At 43.5% G+C, this 26,499-nt stretch overlaps 1 protein-coding gene across 1 annotated transcript in view; it reads left to right on the top strand.

Annotated features, from left to right (window-relative positions):
* LOC145394453 (estradiol 17-beta-dehydrogenase 8-like) overlaps nucleotides 1-26,499 on the top strand; it is a 175,213-nt gene that overhangs the window by 80,020 nt on the left and 68,694 nt on the right. Inside the window, exons 3-5 of the mRNA XM_080268312.1 lie at nucleotides 17,885-17,991; nucleotides 18,203-18,387; nucleotides 18,552-18,679. Of these exons, the coding sequence (XP_080124438.1) occupies nucleotides 17,885-17,991; nucleotides 18,203-18,387; nucleotides 18,552-18,679 (420 nt within the window). The remainder of the gene's footprint in view (nucleotides 1-17,884; nucleotides 17,992-18,202; nucleotides 18,388-18,551; nucleotides 18,680-26,499) is intronic.

The raw sequence follows: 26,499 nt of genomic DNA, 5'->3' as shown, positions 1-26,499 counted from the left end.
AAGTAAAGGTAATAAGGTTATGATCGGAAGAGCCCAACAGAGAAAAGATTAACAGCGTAAGCAGAAGGATTAGCTGAGGGAAAGAGGTCAAGTATGTTGGAGCTCTCTCCGGGGTGGTCAGGGATATGGGTAGAGTGCTGTACAACCTTCTCTATGTCATTAAGGATAGAAAAGATGTAGGCTTGTTCACCAGGTGGACCAGTGAAAGGAGAGGAGAGCCAAAGGTGGTGGTGAACATTGAAATCTCCTAGAACAAAGATTTCAGAGAAAGAAGAAATGGATAGAATGTGTTCCATCGTAGAAGTAAGATAGCCAAAGACTTTTTGATAGTCAGTAGCATTAGGAGATAAGTAAACAGCGCATATATATTTGGTTAGAGAATGACAGGAAAGCCGAAGCCAGAGAGTAGAGAATTCAGAAGAATCAAGTTCAGGAACACAAGAGCAAGATAGGTCGTTGCATACATATACACAACAGCCACCTTTGGCTTTGAAATGAGTATAATGTAGGAGGATACAGAAAAGGGTCTGCTGTCAGTTGCCTCAGACAGCTGAGTCTATTAAGAAGAAAAGGTGAGATTTAGTAGAGAGGTGGTGTTCAACAGAGTGAAAGTTAGAGGAAAGGCCGCAAATGTTGTAGAAATGAAGAAGAAGTGAGTCAGACAGAGGTTCCAGGCACGTTGAGTCATCACCAGGAGAGGGGCTGATGGTGGGGGCATTTATGGTACCCTCCCCGGGGACTCTGAGGCATGGTTATAGTACACCATTTTTCTTTAATTTTGAAAATGGTAGTGTAGTGTGTACTGTGCATGTAGATTGATGTTGACAGTTAGAGAAATTTGTATTGGAGAGCATGCTGGCCTACTCTTTGTGTTACTGAAACACTGAAAAAGTTCAGCAAAGTGGGATGGTCAGGAGCTAGTCCTGAGGGCTGAGGAAACGGGAGTTCTGGCTCTCCCTGTCATCAGCTTTCCATCCACCTTGGGAGTACTGCCCTGCTCGACTGGTGCTGTACATCCACCTTTCAGACAGGTCATTGTGCAGGATTCAAGGCAAGAAAGGGGCAGGTATGTTAAAAGGAAAATTTTAAGGGAAGTTGCTGGTACTGTGAAAAGCCAGGACACAGAAAAGAGGCCTGCTACAAGTGGAAGAGGGAACAGGAGAAGACTGGAGGAGGTATCTGGTTCTGTGGGAAGTTTGGGCTCAAGAAGGAGGATTGTCACAAGTGGAAGAAGGAACAAGAACAGAGTAGTGTAAGGAAGTCTTCACTGTTAACAAAAGCGTGTTGGACATGTCGTGAGGTGGGATACTTCAGTTCTGAGTGTCCGGAGAAGAAAAAGGATGATAAGAAGAAGGTTGCGGAAGACCAGAAAGAAGCGGAAAACTAGTGGAGGCTGGTGTGATGAGGCAACCACCAGCCAGCTTTTCCCAAGTAGCCCCACCACTGAGAAAATGCAAGAGAATAGCAATCGACAGTGTGCAAATAGACGGAAGGATGTGTTCCCTGGTGATTGATTCGGCCTCTGAGCAGTCTTTTGTGAGGCCTGATGTGTTACATCGCCAGTATCTGCCTGAGTCATCCGAACAACTGAGTGGCATAACTGGGCACCGTGTGGAACTGAGGGGACCCCTGGATGGCTGGATTGAAGTGGCAGGGCAAGAGGCTACTCTTCCAGTCTACATGGCCGACATGGAGGATCATTGCCTTCTGGGTCTGGACTATCTGATGTCCATGGGATGTGAGCTGGACTTTTGCTCCATGAAGCTGAAGGTTTGAGAAAGGTCGGTTCCAGTCACAGCAGTGAAACGTACCAGTTCTGGTGGTGAGGTTAGGGCGCTCCACATTACAGTGATACCCAAAAATCAGAAATGTTGCTCCAGTGTAAGGTGAGTGGCTCTTTTGACAGCAGTATAGGGTTAGTGGAGCCTTATGTACGGTGCAAGACGAAGGCAGGAGTGATGGTGGAGAGAACACTGGTGGAAACAGGTGCAGGTGAAGTGCCAGTTGTGGTGGTCGTTTTCTCCCGTGAGCCACAGAAGATCAACAAGGGAGAAATTGTGGGACTGTGCCAAGCAGTGGACTCTGAGCGGCACCAGAGGAAGGTTTGTAAAAGGAGCTTTGTCGAAGAAGACGAGTATCTGCCAGAGCACTTACAGGACCTTTTCTCAAGGAGTTGCCAGTGCCTGGATAGCTCACAAGTGCTGAAGTTGAGGCAGCTGCTGACAAAGTTTGCTGATGTCTTCTCCACCAGAAACCTACTATATCTGGGGTGCACTGATCTGGTGAAGCATAGTTTAGAGATCGGGGATCACTGCCTGATTAAGCAGCCAGCATGGAGGATGACGCCAGCCTAACGGCAAGAAATGGAGAAGGTGATGGATAATCTCCAAAGGAGTAATAGAAAAGTCAAGCAGTCATTGGGCATCAGCAGTGGTTTTGGTAAGGAAAAAGAATGGCTCAGTAAGGTGCTGTATAGATTACTGAGCCCTGAATCAAGTGACAGTGAAGGATGCATATCCCTTGCCAAAACTTGACACCCTGGATGCTTTGTCAGGTGCTAAGTGGTTCTCCACCCTAGACATGAAGACAGGTTACCACCAGGTCAAGGTTGCAAAGAAGGACAGCATTTTCATATGGGCAGGGTTTATGGCAGTTTGAAATGATGCCATTTGGCCTATGCAATGCCCCAGCTACTTTTGAGCACCTCATGGACCATGTACTTGAAGGCCTGCACTGGCAGACAGCTCTCGTCTATCTGGACGATGTAATTGTGTTCAGATGGACTTTTGACCAGGAACTGGAGAGACTGTCGGAGATGTTGAACAGGATCCGAGCAGCGCACCTCAAGCTGAACACCCCCAAATACTACTTGTTTCAGAAGGAAGTAGAGTACCTGGGATACATTGTAGGTGAGTACGGTGTCCATACTGACCCAGAGAAGGTGGTAGCTGTAGAAAACTGGCTAGTTCCAACTTGTGTGAGAGAGCTACAGAGTTTCCTGGGCTTGTGCACCTACTATCGGCGTTTTGTCAAAAACTTTGCAATGATAGCTGCATCTCTTGATAAGCTGTTGGGGAAATGGCAGAAGTTTGCATGGACAGCAGAAACTCGGGAAGCCTTCGACGAACTCAAGCATGCATTGGCAAGTTTTCTAGTATTGCTGTACCCAGACCAGAATCAGCCATTTATTTTGAACTGTGATGCTAGTGACCATGGTATTGGTGGAGTCCTGTCACAGAAGAAGGATGACAAGGAGTATGTGGTGGCGTATTACAGCAAGAAGCTCAGCCCGCCGGAGTGGAACTACTGTGTGATCCATAAGGAGGTCTTGGCAGGTCTTGTACGGGTCCTACTTTGTCATCAGGACGGACCATGCAGCACTCAAGTGGCTGAAAACACTAACGAATCCAGAAGGACAACTGGCACACTGGCTCGGGAAGCTAGACCAGCACTGTCCTGGGCAAGTACATGACAATGCTGACAGCCTGAATCGTCGGCCTTGTGGTCTGGAGTCCCGGCAGTGTAGTAAAAAGGAAGATCTTAGTAAGAAATGCAGTGACAGGGCCAGTGTCAGATGAAGATCTCAAGAGGATGCTGATGGAGGATGCAGATTTACAACCAGTGCTAGAGTGGCTGCAGCAGAGTACAGTGCGACCATCATGGGAAGAAGATTCCAGGTTAAGCCCTGCGTCCAAGAGTTACTGGAGTCTGTGGGACCTTCTTTATTTGAACAGCAGACTACTGGAGCATCAGTGGGAGACAGCCGATGGCCTCATCAAGTATTGGCAACTTGTGGTTCTGAAGAAGATGAGGTCCAAGATCTTGGATGGGTCCCATAACCAGATCACTAGTAGGCACCTGGGAGTGAAGAAAACTCTTAACCCCTAAACCGCGGGGCGTCACTTTCGTGATGCTTGGGAGCAAGGGATCATACCGCGGGGCGTCACTTTCATGATGCTTGGGAGCAAGAGATCATACCGCGGGGTGTCACTTTTGCGATTCTGTGTTATTTTGAATTCGCCTGGGCTTTCAAGTGGTAGCTTGTATCATCTATCAGTACCGCCAATGTCCAACACTAGTCAGCACTCCTAATCTCAGCTGAACTCCCATCCATTGTTGACAATTTAGCCATTTCTCCCCGTTCTTGACTCCCCTCCCTACCTTCTCTCCATTACCCTCTCCTCTCACCTGCCCAGTCGTGCTATGCTAAGTAAATCTTCCCTGGAATTTTCCACTGATTTCATCCATTGAAATAAGCCCAATGCCCTATTCTTATACCAAATAATATATACCAAAAAGAAATAAAGTAAGTGAGAGTGCCATACACCTGGAATTGGCTAATTATCACCTGACAGCACCTCACGTGCACTCGTTCGCTAATTTTCGCTGTTTACTTCCCCTTGAAATATGCCATATAAACTATTCTCCTACTAAAAATATATATAAAGAGGGAAGGGAGAAGCCTAAGTGATATTTACATTCACCTGGAACTACCTAATTTGTAATGTATTGTCTAGATTTCCTGCCAATCATTTCACAGCTATATATTAGCAGCTCTCAAGAGGTTGATGTTGGCAATAATGCATTCTCCCTAGGTAGGCCCCCCCGGCCCCCCACTATCAGTTTACTGTCGTCTTTCAAGGTGAAAGTACGTCGGATTCGCTCCTGCTAACTTCCGCCGCTTTTTAGCCCCATGCAAAGGGCCCTGTGACCTTTACCCCCTACTAAACCTCGTGTGGAAAGAGGTAAAGGGCTGAGAATTGATAGAGAGTGACTACGAGCTTTTTGTTGAGTAAAACAGTGCAAGTGGAATTGTTAATAATGTGTAAATAATGTGTAAACAGCAAGTGAAAGCAATGAATGTAAATATAATTGAACAGTGGAAAATAGTTTTATAAGTTACTTCAAGTGACAGTGCATAACACAGTGTAAATAAAACAGAAATGTAAATAATGTAAATAAAATAGAGAACGTAAATAGAAATGTAAATGAGTTGTATTATAAGAATACGAGTATATATACTAGGAGTAATGAAAGTGAAACTTTCACTCAAGCATGTATGAATACTATGAGTTATGAGAGTGAAGGTGAAAGTGACATTCACTCTCAGTGCTAGTATACAGGACGAGAAAGTGAATGCTACGTATTTTACTGAAACAGAAATTGAATCCCTAGTGACAATAAACTACTATTACTGAAAGAAACTTATGGATAAAGACTGTAGATATATATAAGTGTTATATAGTAATAGAAATATAAACTGTGAGTGTTTTTTTTAATAATAAATGACAGAACACCAGCGGCGAACGATCGGAAGTGGGAAGGTCATACGCCCTCGTAATTTTCATTGCTCTCACATTGTTTTTTTTTTTTTTGGAGTATGGATTCCAAACTATTTGAGAATCACAGAATAGTGTTTCTAGTGATAATATCAGGCTGTGATAATCATATTACGGGTTGTCGGGAAGTGTAAAGTGGAGACTTCGTTACCCAACTTCAGAGGTCTCCACAAGTCCTATGGTACTCGACGAAGGCTCAACAAACACCCCAGGAGAAAGCTGAAGGTATGTGCCATAAGCATATTTGATTTTAATATTCTAGGATTAATAACTGATTTTCGGCAAATATTTTTAGAGTCTGTCGGAGCGCGAATATGCCCGTGGAACCCACAAGAAAAAGCAAAACAAGCCCGCGGTTAAGGGGTTAAGCCAGCTGCAACAGAGGTTCTACTGGATTGGCATGCATCAGGATGTTGAAGAGTGGTGTCGTGCCTGTGATGTGTGTTGTGCCAAGAAGAGACTTAAGAAATGTGGTTGCACCCTTCGCCAGCTGTACCAAGTGGGTGCACCGATGGAAAGAGTAGCAGTGGACATTACTGGACCTTTGCCACTCACTGAAAGAGGAAACCAGTATATACAGTAAGTGTTGCCATGGACTACTTCACGAAGTGGCCAGAAGCCTGTGCCATCCCTGATCAAGAGGTTGTGACTGTTGCTCAGGTGTTGGTTGACCAGTTTTTCTGTCGTTTTGGGGTGCCACAAGAGCTACAATCAGACCATGGTAGAAACTTCGGGTCTGCTGGGTTCCTTGAATGCTGAAAGGTATTTTGGGATCAAGAAGACCAGGATGACCCCACTAAGGCCACAGTCAGATGGGATGGTGGAGTAATTTAACTGGACCCTGGGACAAGAACTGGTCAAATACTGCGTAGATGGACAAATAGAATAGGACCAGAAGTGACCAGCATTGCTGATGGCATATCAGTCTGCATCCCATGAGTCTACCGGCTACACCCCTGCAGAAATGATGCTGGGCCATGAGTTACATTTACCTACTGACTTGTTAATGGGAAGACCACCTGGTGAAGAGCTGCCTACAGACACCTCCAGTTATGCAAAGCATCTTCAGGAAAGGCTGGCTGAGGTATATCATCAGGTGCAAGGAGCCCTCAGGTTTTCGGGGGAGGTAATGAAGTGCAAGTATGATGCCAAGGCAAGTGAGGTGAGCTTCAAGGGTGGTGACCAAATTTGGTTATACAATCCTCAGCAAAAGAAGGAACAGTCACCAAAGCTGCAGAGCCCGTGGGATGGGCCTTAAACTGTGTTGAACCGCCTATCAGACGTAATGTATCTGATTCGGGGAAGCAGGAAGTCTCGCCCAAAGGTGGTACACGTGAACCGTCTGTGACAGTACCATGTGCCAGGACAGTACAGCTGGAACATCTCCGAGGAATCGTGCTTTCCCGCAGTCGAGGATGTTGAGGAGGACCACGGAGCTGAAGTGCAAGAGGATGGTGACAGTTGCCAAAGAGATGTGAATCAGGAAGAGGACCAAGAACTTGCAGGAGGCATGGACTGTTTGGAAGAACAAGGACGTTGTTGGAAGTGGCATAGGAGAAGACCTGAAAAGTTGAGGGATTATTTTGTGTATAGTTAAATGTTTAATTGGGATTAAGGTTTATGTTGTATATATTGTGTAGTTTTGTTGGGACGACAAAGAATTAGGGAGGGGGTAGTGTTAAGAAGTGAGATTTGCCAGTTAGGTAGCTGAGATGTTTCTCGATGTTTATGGTAGCTAGCTCTGGTACGAGTCAGAGTTGCCAGTTTGCCTGCTGTTTGTGAGCATTGTTATTTCGGAAGTTGTGAATTATTTTTCTGCTCATTTTCTTTATAATGTTTTCTTTGTGTGATTGCTTGTTAAATTATGTAATTTAAGTTCGTAGGGTAATCGATTTAAAGTGTTATGTACTGTAAGAAAACTTGCATGTTTTGGTTGTCTCTGAGTTGGTAACTGTGCTCTCTCTCTAGAATACACAAGAACTGTGTAGAAGTAGATGATTCTCGAACAATGCAGGCTTATATAAGGATGGGTAAGAGAGTAGAACAAGTTCAGTCGGTTTTCGTTTCAGTTTGAGTGTAGTGCAGTGTAGCCTATATTTTCGGTACTTGTGAAAACAGTGATGTGTTGTCAAGCATTAAGTGTAATAACAGTCAAGTGTTGTCAAGCATTAAATGTAATAATACTGAAGTGTTGTCAAGCATTAAGTTAATACCAATTAGTAAAGTCTGTATAGACACAGTGGTCGTGAGAACAGCGAAGTGAAGTTGGAAAGCATTAAGTGGAATTATTTGGAAAAAGAAGAGAGTGAACTGTAAGAAGCCAGTGTTTATTTTCGCCTCAGCTGATCTTGTGCGGTGTACACCGAAAGGCTGACCATAGAAAGAACAACTCACTAGGCAACGTCCTTCCTGCACTGTAATAGTGCTGCTGGGATCTGTGGCAGTGTGGGACGGGGACATAACAATGTATGTGTGTGTGTATATATATATATATAAAGTAATCTCTCCACTATCCGACGTAATAGAGCCAAAGGCATGTCCGGAAAGTGGTCCTGTCCGGATAGTGGGCACCAGCCTCCTGGAGTTGAACTTATGGACCCTAACTCAGAAAAACACCTATACAACTCCCTCTGGATATGCATAGCACCTATTTAAGGCCCAAATCACACCAATAAGGAACATAAAAGACTGAAATAAATGCAAAAGAACCATAAAATGAGGTTTTTGAGGTAGGTTTATACAATATTAAACATTCTAGGTACTTAAAAGTCCCTGGCTTCTGGACTGGAAGTTATGGACTCTAACCTAGCCTAACTCAGAAAAACACCTCCCTACTGCACATACATAGCACCTAAGACACTACATATTCACACCAATAACGGCCATAAAAGAGTGAAATGAGGTGTTTGAGGTAAGTATAGTATGGAAAATACAGCACAGTACAGAATGAAACATTCTGCCTCCTTACAGCAAGTCCATGGCCATCTCGATGAATAACCGTCTCCTCTCAGACTCTGACAGTAAGAAGGATTTCCAGAAGCACTTGCAGTACACTGTTCATGAAGTCTTGCACTTAGTCATTCACACTCAGAAGTCCATTCTCTGCGCACTCTTGTCTCACTTATGCTCCATTGTAACTTAATAAGTGTTGCACTCTGCACTTTAAGTCTTTCCACTCATAAAACCAATTTCAAAACAAATCACAAGTTTATTTATGTTAAATTTAGTTCAAAAATTTTGTCTTTTCAATCAAATTTCTAATTTCTTTACAATACTGTATGCACTGTTTTTCTTTCACTGCACAACACTAAATTCCCGTGTGGTCTAGTGGAGAAGTTCTTGTCATTTAATCACCGTCAGAGTCTGAGAGTATCGCTGGCAGGTGACCTAGGGGTGCGTCGCTGGGTCGTGTTGATGGCATACCCACTGCAGATGACTCGGAAGATAGACGTAAACTCACGTCGAGCGGTGACTCCACCGTGGCTGATGTGCTGGGCTGTGGCTCGGAGTATGAGGGCCTGTCTTGGGGAGGCAACGGAGTGGAGCCAGGGCTGGGCACAGCGGGGGTCACGTGCCTGAAAAAGCTGTCAATCGTTGATTGATGCAAGGAACGATGATTCTGACGATTTATGATGCGCTGCCTGAAAGCACGCACTTCCTCCACAAATCCCAAGGGCCCCATCTCCCTGTCGCAGTCCGGGTGTTCCAGGTAGTCCAGAATGAACTCTAGGTGTTCCTGGAGTGTGCTCAGCTTGGGGATGGCTGGAGATGGGTCATGCTGAGAGGAGTCTGCATCATCGTCACCGTTCTCGTCAGAATCTTCAAGCTGGGTACTGACACCTGCAACTGAAGATGTGATCTCGATATCAGACAGGGTCTGATACCCAGGATCGCCCTTGTCATCATCCAACCACTCACGCACTTCGTCCACATCAACATCGTCGCTGTGCAAACGTAGATGTGCATGGAAGTCATCCACGTTGAGACCTAGGAAATCGTACTCCACATCCGTTCCGAGAAGCAGACGAGACCAACCATTTTATAGAGTCTTGACAGGGATTTCCTTCCATGCACTGGCCCAGTTGTAAATGGCAGACTTGATGTTGTAGCAGTGAAGGTTTTCTAAAGTCCGCTGGCCTCGTGTGTCCCGTCCCTCCCTGTGCTCGTCCTCGTCCTCGAGAACAACCATCACCTTGTCCAGGAACTTCCGTCGGTATAGGCGCTTTGTTGCCACGATCACTCCTTGATCCATTGGTTGGATGAGAGCAGTAGTATTAGGTGGCAGAAACATGCACCTAATGCGGCCATTCTCAGCCACCAAGTCCTTGTTGCACGGGTGGGCAGGTGCATTGTCGAGGAGAAGGAGGGCCTTTACCTGGTTGCATGGGATTCCCAGTTTCTCCGTCTGGTAATGTATGACCTCCTTGACAAAATGGCGGTGGAACCAGTCTTTGAAGATGTGGGCTGTGAACCATGCCTTCAAAGAATGGTACCAGATGATAGGAAGGACATCCATCACCCCACGAAGACACCGAGGCTGCTTTGCAAGGCCAACAATAACGGGCTTAAGTTGGTGCATTCCGTTAGAATTGGCACAACACAAAGCAGATAGCCATTGCTTGGAGAGCTTGCAGCCAGGTACACACTTCTCTGTCTCCTCGGCTAGAGTGTTCGTAGGCAAAGAGCAATAGAATAAACCAGTTTCGTCAGCGTTGTAGACTTGACTGAGAGTGAGGCCCTCCCTCTCGATCAAGCCCTTCACCTTGTGCTGAAACTCCTCTATTCCATCCTCGTTAGTGTCCAAAGCTTCGCCATGAGACTTACGGTTGGTAAGGCCATGCCATAACTTAAACGCGAAGAGCCAACCCTCAGATGCCTTGAAGTCTAGGTGTCGTGAAGCCTTGCAAACTTCTCAGCAGCAGCCTTCAGCTCCATGCTATGTACCATCACACCAGGAGCACGTTGCTTTCGATACCAAATCAACGTGGAGCGGTCGAGTTCAGCAAACTTGGAAGTAAACATCATCTTCCTCTCCACTTTGCGTTTGCTTTTCGACGAGAAGTCAGCCATGTACTGCATGAGTTTGTCTCGGGTTGTCTTACCATCAAAGTAGATCAGGCCAGGTTGAACTCACGGAGGATGCGTGACAAAGACCATCCCGCATCTACTTTCTCCAATATCTCCTGCTTCTTCTCCAGAGTCAATACCACTCTCTTCCTCTTGTCAGGCGGTGGGGCCATCATCACACACACGAAGGAGGGGCACGAGAGCAGCAGGAGTGCCTGCAGCAGGTAAGGCACCACCACAAAAGTGAGCACATTGGCAGCCATGACAACGAGCGTTCACTAACGACAAGAGACAGGCGGAATGTGAGGAGGATGCAGGGGCACTCTAGCGGATGTCAAAGGAATGACGCACCACAACAAAGCTGTCCCGCGCCATGCACACCAAGTTCAAATTACGGGTGGGAATTTTTTTTTTTATTTATTTTTTTTTTTTTGTGGTTTTCGGACCATTTTAGGAATATGGATCCCGGGACGATTATGTCCTGTAAGTGGGGATGTCCGGAAAGTGGGTGTCCGGAAAGTAGAGGGATTACGGTTTATATATATATATATATATATATATATATATATATATATATATATATAGTGGTGGATGGGAGTGCCCATCATCCATTGAGTTTGAGATGCCATGTGATCTCTACACTGAGTGACAAGCCAAATAGTTTCCTGTACCCAGGAAACCATTTACTACACTGGGTGGTAACCATATAACATGGGTTTTTGGCAGGGTTAAGTGGTTCCCAGATTCCCCTATCCAAAATCACTTAATCATGGCAGTTGTTTCAGAGAGCCTCAGAAGGCCCAATACCTGCCCAGGGCCCCAACCAAATGGGCAGATTTGCATGGCCATGTGGAATATAAGACATGCGAATGAGGAGAGCAAGAGGGTGGAAGTGGTGGATATGTTCAAGAGTGCGAGATATGCCATGATGGCAATGTGTGAAACAAAGATGAAAGGGTGTGAAGTGGAGTGGGAGGGTATGAAATGCGTAAGATTGGGCATGAATGGGAAAGGATGATGCAAGGAAGAAGTTGCTTTGTAGCAGTAGTAGTAGTAGTAGTAGTTGTTGTTCCCTAGGCAGTCTGGCCGAATAGCCCTGAGTCCCTTAGGAAGGCCATGGCCGAGACCGGGCATTCCCACAGAGCTCTCAAAGAGTGTATGTTGTGTTGTTGGCGTAGGTGATTGTGTGCAATGCAGTTTTCCATAATGTGCTTAATAGTATGGGGTGCTGTGTTGCATCCTGGACGGGCATCAGTGATGGAGTCATCCAGCCTCTTCTGGTAGCTTAAGAGGGCTGGATGGTGCCCACATCTCAGCCTGGCCAGTTGGACCCTGTCCTCACGAGAAAGATAGGATTCAGAAGGGTGGATGTCAGGAGGCCGTGCATGCAGCTGTGTGTTGTCTTTAAGTGACTGAATGGAGTAGCGAGTGATCTGAGTGTGGATATGATTCTGGAAGCTGGTCTGAGGTGGGCGAGGGGGGAGAGATGACAGTATTTGTTTATGGTATCGTGTGCTGGGTGTTGTTTTGATGTTCCTTGGTGTGGGTGGATGAGCTGCCATGTACTGTAGTGGATGTTGTGGGTTTGTGGAGGCTGCAGCAAGAAACTGGGTGCCTCTCATGTCTAGGTGATCCTTGACTTTGAGGACTTTGGTTTCTTGATGTAGATGGTCTGTGGGTGTAGTAACTGTGCAGCCTGTGATTATTTTTAGGGCCTTGTTCTGTATGGTCTGTAGAGTGTTGTAGTGTGTTTTGGTGAGGTTAGAAGCCCAGGCAGGGCTTGCATAATTTATCACTGAACGTATGTATTGTTTGTATACTATGGTGGTGGTTTCTTTGTTGTGTCCGAATGTTGTATGGGCAAGTGACCTCAAAGCATTGAGTTTTGTGTTATTTTATTTTTAATGTTTGTGATGTGTTGTTTAAATGACATTGATATATTGTATGTTACACCAAGGATTTTGGGTGTGTGTTTGTGTGGTAGGGGAGTGTTGTTTATGGTGAGGTGTGGGATGTGACTGTGTTCTGCTGTCCAGTTTGTGAGAAGGGTCACTGTAGGTTTGGCTGGGGCTATTTTGAGCCTGTTTGTGGTGAACCATTCGTGTAGTGTGTTGAGGTAAGGTTGAATGATGTGTAAAGCTGTGTTTGCGTTTTGGTGCGTACATGTAAGTGTTATATCATCTGCATAGGAAGCTATGTGTATCTGTGGTGTGTGGGGTATGGGTACGTCGTGCATGTATAGGTTAAAGAGTGTAGGGGACAAAACAGATCCTTTGGGGACGCCGTTTGTGAAAGTTTCTGATGTTAGAAGACTAACCGGCAAATGTTACATGTGCACATCTGCCTGCTAAGTAGTTTGCCAGCCATCTTTTCGTGTTATTGTGCATATTTGTGTTGAGTATTTTGTTTGTGAAGTTGTGGCGGGGGATGGCATCAAAAGCTTTGCTAATGTTTAGTGTGATTAGGAGTGTTCTGTGTGGTGGCCTAGCTGAATTCATGCCATCGAAAACTCTGTGTGTAAGGTCTGTAAGAAGGGTGTTTGTGGAGTGTAGTGGGCTAAAGCCATGTTGTGACTGGGCTAGGGGAATGTGAAGTGTGATTAGTTGTAGTACCAGTCGTTCAGTGACTTCAGAGGGGGTGCAGAGGAGTGTGATGGGGCGATGTGAGGAGGGTAACGTGGGGTCTTTGTTGGGTTTAGGGATAGTGATGATATTGCCATGCTTCCAGATGTTGGGTATTATGTTGTGTGAGTAGCTGTAGTTTGATATGTTGGTGAGTGCTTGTATGCCTTGTGGACCTTGGTGTTTAAGGTGAATGTTGCTTATGTTGTCTGGTCCACAGGCAGATGAGTGCTTAAGGTTGTTAATGATGTGCTTCGTCTGGTTGTAAGTGAAAGGTGCGTAGCCTGGGTCTGTGGTGAACTGTCTCTTACGTCGGATGATACGTCGGTCTTCGGGATGGGGGTTTAGATGGCTGACTTGTGAAAAGTGATTGATGAGAGTGTTTGCTTGTTGTTTGTTTGAGGGTATGGTGTCTGTTGTTGTGATGGCAGCGTGTGATTGTGTGGTGTGATAGAGTGCCGTTAGAAAGTGTGATGCTGTTTAGTGTTTTGTAGAGTTTGCTGATGTTTATTATGTGGTCAAGTGTTTGGAGGTAATTTTTCCAGTTTATTGTTTGCTGTTCTGATATTTTATTGTTTGAGTGTTGAGTTCTTGTATCTGTTGTACGGTGTCTTGTGCATGGGGTGTTGGGGAGTGTCGCAGTGTGTCCCGTTGTCTGATGAGGCCTTGAATTTCTGGTGTGAATTTGGGGTTGTCTCTTTTTCTGGTGCCTCTAGGGATGTGTCTTTTGTCTGCGTTTTGTATAATTGTATTGTAAGTGTGCACAGCGATGTTGATGGGCATACTGTTTAGTGTTTCGAAATGTTGTTCTATTTCAGTTACAAAGGCCTCCCAGTTGGCTCTCTTATAATTAGTGTATGTGTGTGTGTGTGGCCAGCTGGGGTGATTCTGGTTTTGGTAGTGATGATGATTGGGAGGTGATCAGAACCTAGGGTTTTGACCTCTCTCCATGATGTAGTGGGGGCGAGGTTTGGGGAGCAGAAGGTGATGTCTGGAGATGGTGAATGAGGTGTGGCAGAGTGGAATGAGAAACTACAAATGAGTCAGCTCGAAGTGTATGTATGTCAGTTCAAATTTCAGAAGGTGAAAGTGGCGGTGTTTGTAGTGTGGTGTTTGTAGTGTATGCACCGTGTGAGGAGAGGAGTGAGAGAGAGAAAGACAGGTTTTGGGATGAGCTGGATGAAGTAGTGGGAGAAATGCCCAGGAGCTATGAAGTGATTGTGATGGGTGATATGACTGGAAGAGTTGGCACTGGTCCTGACGATAACATAATGGGTTGTAATGGCGTACTAGGAGAAAATGATAATGGGAAGTGACTAAGGGATATGTGTCAGGAGGGGAGGTTGTGCATTTGTAACTCGTATTTTAAACACAAAGATGCACATAAATATACGTGGTATAGAGGGAACGAGGATTGTGTTGAAAGAAGCCTGATTATGTGCTCTTTGAGAGGTTGATGCTTGAAATGGTTGCTGATATGAGGGCCGTGAGAGGACGATGTGGAGGTCTGTCAGATCATATGATTGTGGTATGCAAGATCAATCTGAGAGGAGTGAGATGGATGAGGAGAGAGAGGAGCAGTCAGGGAGAAAGACTGATAGTTGAGAAGCTGAGGATCAAGGAAATGGCAGATGATTACAGGACCAAAGTAGAGGAGAAGTTAGAATCAGTGAATTGGAATGAAATGGATCTGGACAGCCAGTGGAATGCATATAGAGACTGCTTAGTTAGGAATGCTACAGCGGTGTGTAGTGTGGCAACAAAGAAGAAAGGTACAGCATGGTGGGATGATGAGGTTAAGAGAGCAGTGGAGGAAAAGAGGAAGAAGTGGCTAAGGCGGTTACAGGACAGGGGTTCAGTTGAAATGAGAACTGAATATACTGAGAGCAAGAAGCACGGAAAGAGACTAGTGAAGAGGAAAAAGATGGAGGTAAATGAAGATCTAGGAAGAAAAATGAATGCAAACTACTCTGAAAATAGGAAGTTATTCTGGAAAGATGTGCAGAAATGCAACAGTGAAAGCAGAAAGAAATGTGATGGTGTGAAGGATGTAGGTGGTAGATTATTAATCCATGAAGATGAAGAAAGGACCACATGGAAAGAATATTTTGAAAGCCTGATGAATGGGAATAGAGAAAGCAGAGTTGCTGTAAACAAAACTGGTTCTGGAGATGTGCAGAGAAGGAATGCAGTGCCAGGAAACATGACACTCGCACAGGTGAAGAGTGCTGTAAAGCGGCTGAAAAATGGGAAAGCAGCTGGCGTTGATGAGATGTATGTAGAGATGATTATGTGTAGTGGAAAGAGTGGAGTGAAGTGCTTTTGCAGATATGTAAGAAGACATGGATGGGTGACACTATGCCAGCAGAGTGGAAAAAGGCTGTGATTGTACCCCTGTACAAAAATAAATGTGAGCGAAATGAGTGCAAGAATTATCGTGGCATAAGTTTATTGAGTGTGGCAGGGAAGGTATATGGAAGAATTATTATACAGAAAGTAAAAGAGATCAGAAGTCCTAGTGAGTCACGAACAAGGTGGCTTTAGGAGTGGCAGAGGCTGTGTGGATCAAATATTTGCAGTGAGACATATTGAAGAAAAGGCTTGTGAGAAGGACCATAAGGTGTTAATGGCATTCATGGATCTGGAAAAAGCATACGACAAAGTGGGAAGAGAAGGACCGTGGAAAGTTTTAGGCATGTACTATGTAGATGGTAAGCTTCTAGGTGTGGTCAAGAGTTTTTATGATGGTAGTGAAGTATGTGTAAGGGTTAATGGACATCTAAGTGAATGGTTCAATATCGGTGTGGGTGTGCGGCAAGGTTGTGTGATGTCCCCATAGTTGTTCAATATGTATATGGATGGGGTGATGAGAGAAGTAAAAACACGAGTAGTGGAGAGGGGGATGGCGTCGGTAATGAATGGTGATGGATGGAATATCTCAAATTTGTTGTATGCTAATGATGCAGTACTACTTGCAAGTACCGGACAAGAACTTGGCAAGCTAGTGCAGAGTTTTGCTGATGTCTGTGAGCGTCGTGCATTGAGAGTAAATGTAGAATGGAGTAAAGTAATGGACTAATGGTTATTGAGAGAGAAGGTGACTCCCAGTGTGATGTTATGGTGAACGGAGAGAGACTGGAATTGGTGAGAGAGCTCAAATACCTGGGTACAGTGACAGAAAGGAGAGGAAAATGTGGAAGAGACGGGGGAAGTAGAGTGACACAAGGAAGAAAAGTTGCTGGTGCAATTAAGGCCTTGACAAGAAACAAAGGCTTGAATGTTGCAGCTGCACAAGGCTTACATGATGGAGTGTCAGTGCCAACGTTAACATATGGATGTGAGACTGTGGTGTGGCATGAAAATGAAAAGTCATGAGTAAGAGCAGTGGAGATGGGACTGCTGAGGGATGTATGTGGAATACAGAGAGTGGATAGGATACGACATAATGTGATTCGTGAAAGATGTGGAGTGAGAATGTCAGTGGACATCAGAATCGAAGAGAGTATACTGAGATGGTATGGTCATTTGGAAAGAATGGATAACAATAGAGTGGTGAAAAAGGTATATCTGAGCAAATTTGAAGGAGGGAGTAGGTGAGGTAGGCCAAGGAGAAAGTGCAGGATATGGTGGATGAGTGTGAGGTTTGGAAGTCGGTGAGGCTAGGGAACTGACAAGAGATCGAGCTGGCTGGATGAATGTTGTGAGGAGAAAAGTATGATCAGGGATTTGGCACCACTTTTTAACGTAGCAGCATCCGGATTGATTCTACTGGATATATTTATGTGAAGCAACAGAACTTGGTAATTTTTTTTTTTTTTTTTTGGCATATCCGATAGATCCAGGATTCCGGGGGCTTGAATGATGAGTGAGTGGAAGCGTGGCCCATTGAAATGGGCAAATTAGGGCTGTCTGGACATTGCTACTCTCCACCCTGCCCTAGGGTAGGAAAGGAGGTCCGGATGCTGATATATATATATATATATATATATATATAGTTATTTATATTTATATATGTAAAAACATTTCCGGCAGCAGGCCAACTTGCTTTATAGTTGAACTGAAGGCTGTGGATGGGAAGACCAAATACTAATTGGTAAACACAAGTTAAACTGAAATGCCTTTGTTTCATTCTCTTTCTATAAATTATATATTGCACGTGTTGCTTGATGCAGTGAAGTGACTGACAGTGTTTTCTATGCTGACCCGACGATTTTTTTTTAAATCCGTAAATGTACAGTATTTAAGACCTAGTAACGCTGTTTCCAAGTGGGCTCAGGAGTCCTCAGAATAAATGGATAATTCTCTCTCTCTCTCTCTCTCTCTCTCTCTCTCTCTCTCTCTCTCTCTCTCTCTCGTTTGCCCCAGGCTATGGCACAGGCTGCTTTCTTCGTAGCTATATCAGAAAATAAAAATAACATCTCACAATAGGTGGAACACGCTCATTTTTGCTTTCTTTGGTGTCGGCGTGTCCACACCACTTGTTTGGGACGATGGTACAGTTACTTAATGCCCGAAGAAGAAGGTTGTCATTTTTCCTTACGCATTCGACGGTAAGCAGTCTACTGATATTCTTATCGTGCCCCATTCTTGCAGTCCTGAAGTAAAACCTTCTAAATTTGCATTTAGGTCCGTTCAGGTGATATCAGTTTCACTATCAAAATGGAACCAAAGGTCAACATTAGGTTCCTCACAGCACAGACATATTTTTGTGGCTTGACGCTTCACGAGACCTTTCCTTTAACTGCTATTTACACCTGAGTATTTTCTGGTGGATGGGATTTTGGTGTTTTTATTTACATAACATCTTATAATATATCCTATTAAAAAATATGTGCATTATTCCACCGCCTCCGGCAGGTGGTCAGAGGCACGTGGCTGTGGCCATGGACGTGAGAGAGAGGAGCAGTGTGGAGGACGCCATGAAGTCAGCCCAGGACCAGTGTGGCGCCCCGCCCTCGCTGCTAGTCAATTGTGCCGGCGCGGCGTGGCCATCATAGCTCCCATCTTAGAGACTGATGATGACTCTTGGCAGAAAAATATTGATGTCAACTTGACGGTCAGTTCCAAGTTGTGTACATGACATAAAAAGTAACAGAATATGGTCAGACTGTAATGAAAATAATGGTGGTTCAGTCAGCAACCAGTCTAATATAATTATCATCTTGAACTCCACAGGGAACTTTCTTGGTAACCCAGGCTTTCGCAACATCACTGCTGGAACATGGAAAAGACTCCAAGGGTGCAATAGTGAATATTTCAAGTCTTGCGGGGAAAACTGGCTGCGCCGAATTGAGTGGCTATACTGCAAGCAAAGGAGGAGTTATTTCACTCACCAAGACGTGTGCTGCTGAATTAGCGAGGTAACTAAATCTTATAGGCATGCAGGTAATGGACTGATCATGGCTTCCATGTACAGTATTTGCTTTAATGCTGGTAATTATTTTTCTCATATATAAAGATTTTTTTTTTAAATATGATTCATCCATATTAAAGTGTAAGTTACTAAAATTCCTTACCATTTCAGCAAAGCCATTCGTGTAAACTGTGTGCTACCTGCAGTGATTGACACACCAATATTAGCAGGGGCGAGTGAGGAGGTACTTGAGTACTACAACCGGCTCACACCACTGGGTAGACGTGGCCGCCCTGAAAGTTAGTGGAGGCAGTGAGTTGGTTGGTAGGGCGATGTCATGAGATGATTGGTGGCTGGATCTGTGGGGTGATAATAATTAGCCTGGTGTAGATGTCTGGCACTAGGAGGAAGAGTGGTTGGCAGAGCGGGGTGTTACTTTTGCCCCAGGCTTCACGGGGCTAAATGTACAGATTTTTTCCCTATAGTTTGCTATTACACAGACTAAATAAATTCACATTATGCATATGCAAACAGAAATAGTTGGCGAGCAGAAGTGCATTTTCAAATATTTATCTGACCAAAAATAAACGATACAAAACGAATAAAGTCAAATGACTTAGAAATTCAAATGCAACTGTTTCTATTCTTTTACTTTTGATATGGACATTAAGTCAGATATAATAAAGGCAAGAGAGCCATGTAAAGAATTCACGTGAAAGCAACAGTATTACTGAATTTACGCTAAAATTTAATATAAACTGGATGAGGTACATTTTTTTTTTTCTGCCAAGCGGAAGGAGGCTGTTGGCACCAAGTCTTCCAATAATTGTTTCTTTACGTAACCAACATTTTCTCTGCAACCCTTTTGCATTTGATATCAGTAAAAGTAGTGACTGCCCTGCATGGTAACACTGTCAAAAACACAGTACTTATAAACAAGAAACTATCTCTCAATCTATCTATTGCTACACCCTTTAATCCCGGAAGGGATGGCCACAAACAAATTGCCTCCATGTCACCCTGTTCCCCGCCATTTCGCTGCCCTGCTCCCAGCTCGCTTCCACCCCCTCTCTTATATACCTTTCCACTCCATCCCTTCATCTCATACTTTGCCTCCCCCTTCCTGCCCCCCACCTTCCACCTCACTGACATACACTCTCCTTGTTAGTTTCTCACTGTCAATCCTCATCACATGGCCAAACCACCTCAGTGTATTTCTCCTAACACTTTCTGTCACATTCACATCCACATCACAATGCTCCTTCACTTCCTCATTTGTCAGGCTGTCCCTCCATTTAACTTCAAATGTTCATCTCATATAACTCATTTCCACTGCACTCACTCTGGAATTGTGTCCTTCCAACAAGGTCGAAGCTTCACTTCCATACGTTAGAGTTGGTATCACAATACTGTTATGGAGTGACTTTTTTACTTCCATGCTCACTTCCCTGTTCCTTATGTCTGCTTTCAAAGAACCAGCAATCTTTCTTCCTTGCTGTACTCTTTCAAGCACATCACCCTCCAAACTTCCATCCTTACTCATCACACTGTCCAAGTCCTTAAATGCACTAACATTTTTCATTTCCTCATCAAACAGCCCCACTGTACATCCAGTGGCCTTATTTCTTTCGAAGATCATAACTTTTTTCCTCCCTACATTTAGATTCCGTTTCATACACACTTTTCCAAACTCATTCACCAAGCCTTGCAGTTCTGTTCAGGTTAATTTTGACATGCGACCTTGACTGTTGACCTGTTGGTCTTCAAAAGAATTGGTCTATCACTTGACTTCTTTAAGTCATCAACCTTTCCAAAGAGTTGTTTAAAATCAGATCTCAGCTGAGTTACTATATCTTCTTTACATTGACAAACACACAAACAGCTGCACACACACATACACACACATGCCACGAAAAGCATTGCATCCGGTGCACTGTCATCCGTGCAGGTGTAATAATCTCTGTCATGATCTTATAAAATATATTTTTATCGTCTAATTCTTCTCAGCTTCACAGGGATCATAGGGATTAGGGTCTAGAGTGCTCAGTCCCAGCATGGAAGGCAAGGGTGACCAGTCACTAACCCCTGAGAGCCATCATGCAATCAATGTACCCCAACCACCCCTCAGATGGAAAGTATTATGAGCCACATCATATTGGAGCACCTTAACCTACTAGACCACTAAGTGTCCATTTCACTATATGGTTACCACCCAATGTGTTAAATGGCTTCCTATGGTATGACAACTCTAAACTGGCGGCTAGGGTGTGGCGCAAACCTCTGTGCAGTGTTGTCACGTTTTCCATACCCGCGATGCCTCTCTCTCTCTCTCTCTCTCTCTATCTATCTATCTATATATATATATATATATATATATATATATATATATATATATATATCTCTTCTGGGGGGAGATGTGCGTCACCCTGGGGAGTTTTGTTTCTTTCATGAGTGACTTATAAATTTGTGCTTTCATGTCTTTATTTTGTTTTTATTATATCTAATTATATTTAAAACTATTATTGTTTTACATATGGCGCCAGATGACCTCGCTGTTGCGGCGCCATGATTTGCTTTCATTCAATCACTCTTTCTCTCCTTCCTTCCCTCCCTCCCACGAGAAGCTCTGGCTGGGTTAGACTGGGTCTGTGTGGGTGTTGCCACTGATGAGGGTTTAATGTATTATTTTTTTTACTAAGAAATTGGCATATTTGTACTTATATTCCTGCACATTATCTTATAATCATAATTGTGACATTATTACCCACCCCAGAAATACGGTAAAAGTCAATAAAAGTGACTAAATTTTTTTTTTCTTTTTTAGCAGAGTGTAAAATATTAATGCCACGTTTCTGTATTGGCGTATAAATATTTTATGCATAATAAGTTTACTGTTCTTTCATATATTATAGTCCACACGTTAACATTGTATTCATATGTGTTTATCTTATTTGTGATGCCTTTTACATATATAACAGGCGTTTCACATCGCGGGTTTGGGAAACATAGCAACATTGTACAGAGGTTCGCACCACACCCTAGCCGTCAGTTTAAAGTTGTCATACCATAGTCTTTATACATAAAATACTTTCTCAGACTGCCATAATTGAATTCTGGTGTCATTGCTTGCTGTGATGGTGAGATGCTGGATCTCTAGCACAGTTTCTTATAACCAGGTAATTCTCCCTGACACATAACCTTGTCAATAGTTTCTGGCCTTGGCAGCAGTTGACATCATGTCTTCGTTCGGTCAGTCGCAGGCGCTGTCAGAAACGACTTTTAGGGATCAGCAGTCATTTACACGATGATGACAGCACCAACATTAGGCAGTGGGTTGGACATCCGTAGCTGAGTTAAGACATGTTTACCTGCAATAGATGTGTCTCTCCTCGGATCTTTCATAATGAAATACGTGAGTAATAAACGTAATGCAACAAAATAAGGTGTACCAAACAGTTATTATATCATAAGATCATTGTTGAGTTCCTAATCACACTAGTAAAAGAACCAGAACTGACCATGCACTAATAACAGAATGCTTATTGGCCGTCTTTTCTCGCCCTGTATGTCGTGCATTATCTGGTGCCAGTACCGCACAGAAAAGATTGTCGTAAAGTAGTAGTTAAAAGTATGATAAGAGGAAATCATCACTGACTTCCAGAGAAAGTAGTGGATCTCTGCATCTTAATTCATGCCTTGTGCGCAGTAGGCAATGGCAATAATCTGTCACTAGCTCAATTATCTGCCCTGAAACATGGCTTGGGGTATATTTTTACTTCTAATTCCACCCGAATTATTGATGATTTGGTGTTGTTACTCATTTCATCATGCTGTGGCAATTTTCTTCTGTAACACTTACAGTTTCACCCCAGCTAACAGTTATGTATTGTGCCAGACACAGTTCTTTAAATTTTAACAACTTCATGTAGATATGACAAGAATCAAAGCAAGATAAATAACCTAACCATTCTAGACTGACATAGATCCTACCCATTCTGGAATGACACAGACGTTGAACCTAACCATTCTAGATTGACACAAACGTAGGAACTGTGCATGAAATATTTCCAGGTATCTTCTCTCCCATATATACAGTAATCCCCTTAAGACAGAATACAGAGGCGGCTATGATATACTGACTGGTATCACTAGCTTATTACACGGACACAGTGCACTGAGATATTAATATTCGTGTCATAAAACTGCAGGCTTCAACCCTCTTAGTTATTTGCACTTTTGCGAATACTAGTTCATTAGTGTATCGCTGCACAAGAACTGCAAATGATGGTAAACATATGTAGTTATCTTTTATTCAAGAAAAATGGGACCAGCCTCTGCACTTCCTCTTTAGTTGTAACATGTCTACCGGATACCATAGCTTCTTAATACATAATAGAAACTTTTATGAAGTTATGCTGTAAGGTAGGCATGTAATTAAGACTGAAATGGGAGGCTACTGATATCATCAAAAAGAAAAGAGATAATGCCACTGTTCAATCAAACTTTGACAATACATGATCATGTATCTGCAACTCAGCCAAAACTTCGGCTATCAACAAGAATTACAGAAAGAGGAGGCCTTAGGACTGTAGCATCCTCACCTGTAAATTAAGAGATATAGTCAAAACAAAAGTGAAAGAAGTAAAAATGAGAACAGGGTATTATACAACATACCGTGCAGTGGAAAACTTACACAGGGGAAACAGGACGAGGAATGGATACAAAGATAACAGAACACAAAGCAGATGTGCGGAGTCAGAGTATATCATTCCCTAGTGTTGCACATACATCAGCACAATCATTTGCCTAAATGGGAAGAAGCTGCTGCCATTGAGAAAGATCTGAATAAATAAATGAGAAAAAAACGTTGGAAGCAGCTCACATTTGTGTAAAAAATCAAACTTACCATAGGGGTGGATTTTTCAGTCCATGTAGGTATACAGCAAGGATAGCACTACTGTACTGTCGCAAACAAGGATGGGGTAGGGTAATAAAATTTTCCTATAGGCAGCCAGTTAGGCTGCGGCACGAAAAGAGAGGGGGGGGGGGATTTCCAGGGGTATAAGTGTCTCAGCTCTATGACGTCTTGCTTAGAAGAGCTTTAATCATGGTAGTGGAGGGTATGGGCATATGTGTTTTGCTCTTCTCTAGCTACAAGGCTGCTTCACCAGCATTAGCTTTTTATTCACCATTATGGTGTTGTCAAGTTAGCTAGTACTTATTTTCCTTTCCTACCCTGCCTAGAGAAACAATAGGTGTTTGTATCTATTGCTTAAGATTGCCCCTGCTTACAAGTAATCACCTATGGAGTGACCCTCTCATTGATCAGTTGTAGGCATTATAGGCACCAGTATATATCTCATATCAATGTGCAGTATGTAGTGTCTGCTGGAGACATACACAGCTTCACACTAGTAATGTCAGTCCATATGATGAACCAGTATATCCACAATCCAGTTGTCCCAGACCATCAAGAATGTCTTAACACATGATGTATCTCAGACAATATGTTTTTAGTCCAGACGATGCAAGAATTTCATGATACAAGCAGGTTGACCAGACTGAGCCATTTACCTGGTCATGGAAGCTAACCATGGAAATCTACCAGACACTACATCCCCAACGAGCTGTATATACTCTCAAATTTCGGAGAGCATAGACATAGGCTAGAACCTGAGAGCACAATCGAGGGCAGAAAGCAAGAAATACGGTCAGCTAGGAGGTTTGCTGTCACGCTACTTTACGCTGTCAATCACATTTCGATATAACTGTGTACAACAAACTCCATAACCCACGAGTGTTCTGTAACTCACCTAACTTACGATACACAGAGGGGAGTAGGTGAGACGTACCTATTCACTCTACTCGATGATGCACAATTTTACTAGCTGCGGCCCGTATTACATTCTACTGGTGATAGAGGGGAAGCCATTAATCTGTGATATACCTACAATCTCCCCATCTGATCAAACCACCTCGGCCACATTCATTGATGCTGGTCGCAGTGGTGGGATGTAAAACTACGATAAACTACGTTTATCGATATTGGTGTCATCGATATTGGTGACAGCAGCAAGTTCGAGCCATACAACGCCCGTCTCATGACTTTATACAGTGCTTTGACGATATACAATTACAACTAACCTCCCTATATCTCTACGTCTATCTACTGTACAGCGACGTCATCAATATTGGTGACAGTGGTAAGTTCGAGCCATACGACACCTCATGACTTTATGCTGGCGGTGCATCGATGATCTAAAATTACAACCTTACCTAAAGATGAATTTTAAAATTAACTAACATATCAAACTGACTTCACAACCTTTGGAGGACTGTATTATCAAGTGATGTGTTATACAGAGAAAACTAGGTGAATACTGTACATATTGTAGATATTGTATATATGATTATATATAAAATAAAATATGGGGTTACATATAATAGCATTTAAATATAAACTCTGCAACATAACTAAGCCAATACACCTATGGTGTCTCCCATAACAGATAGCAAGTATATCACATATGGCTGATTCATGATACGACTGACTACTGTAGACTTGCCATTGTATTGCTAGTATTGTATAAATTATATACATATGTGTCAGTTACATAGATACAATGACTACACTTATGCCTGAAATTACGTTACAATTGCTACAGATATGCAACTACAGTTATATAACTACAAGCACTATGGTAGGACAAATCAAAACTGGCGGCTAGGGTGGGGCACGAAGCTCTGTACAGTGTTGCCACGTTTTCCGTACGCGCGATGATTTCCCCCCCCCCTCTCTCTCTCTCCTGGGGGAGATGTGGATCACCCTGGGGAATTTTGTTCTTTTATGAGTGACTTATAAACTTATGCTTTCATTTCTTTATTTTATTTATTATATCTAATTATATTTAAAAATATTTATTATTGTTTTACATTTGTCGCCAGATGACCTCGCTGGTGCGGCGCCATGATTTTTCATTCAATCACTCTCTCCCCCCTTCCTTCCCTACCTTCCTCCATCCCTCAACACCTCCACTGGCCTGCCTCCCCCCCCCCTTCTCTCTCTCTCATCTGTGATGTTTTAGGATACATTTTGGTTATTTTCTTATACATTATATTGTACAGTCGTCAGCATAAATTCGCTGCAAGTATACTATGGTCTGACTCAAATATGAAGTCCGTTTGGGTGGGGCCAGCGCGGGGATTTCCCTCTCTACAGCTCTGCCAAACCTCCTCTCTCTCTCTCTCTCTCTCTCTCTCTCTCTCTCTCTCAGTTGATTGAGAAAGTTTTTATATATTTATAAGTTGTGTTTTCTTCTATATTGTTTCGACCTTTTTTCCACACCACCACTGAGGTAAAAGTCTTGGCGCGTTATTTTTTATAGAGGTTTCCCCAGTAAGCATAAGTCCCCTCTCTGATCTTTCTTCTAGAAAATACTTGTTCACATTGTAAATAAGTTCTTTCTCCCGACTGTGGAGCACACGAGAGCGAGTCGGAGTAGCTGCCATCGTGGGTGGGGATCAGGGAGGAAGTGACCTGTCACCTGTAGTCTGAGGTGGGTGTCCTTGACCTCTGGCAACGTTGGAAAGCGACGTTGTCACGTGGTGTGGAATTTATACAAATCATTGCTATTATCCTAAAAAGCGACACATTCATAGCACTATATAGCCTTATTTAATATATTTAATAAGTACAGAATATTTAATATACAATTTCAAATAGTAAATAGCTGACATATGACAGAGAGAGAGATAGGTACAGGGGTTGATGCGGCAGAGCCGTAGAGAGGGAAATCCCCTCTCGGGCCCCACCCAAACGGACTTCATATTTGAGTCTGACCATAGTGTGATGCGAGTCCTTTTCTCTGGCATCAGTGTAAAGGGATGAGTTGCCACATACACTTTTATACACTTTAACGATGTGTTTTTCAAAAGTGGTACTAGAGACTGGCTAGAGTACAATTCTCTGTATACCGTAATTGATTGGCGTAAAAAAACTGCAAGAGTTGACAATGTTATGCAACGACGTATGAGCTAATACTCTGGTATTCTTCAATATAACAGTGTGTAAGCTCTCTTCCCGTCTCTCCCCCTTACTCCTCCTGATATCCCCCCCCAC

Source organism: Coenobita brevimanus, chromosome 27 (genome assembly GCF_032717465.1).
Source record: "Coenobita brevimanus isolate Jiangsu-jjx chromosome 27, ASM3271746v2, whole genome shotgun sequence".
Lineage (NCBI taxonomy): Eukaryota > Metazoa > Arthropoda > Malacostraca > Decapoda > Coenobitidae > Coenobita > Coenobita brevimanus.
This window is presented reverse-complemented; position numbering and strand designations above follow the sequence as displayed.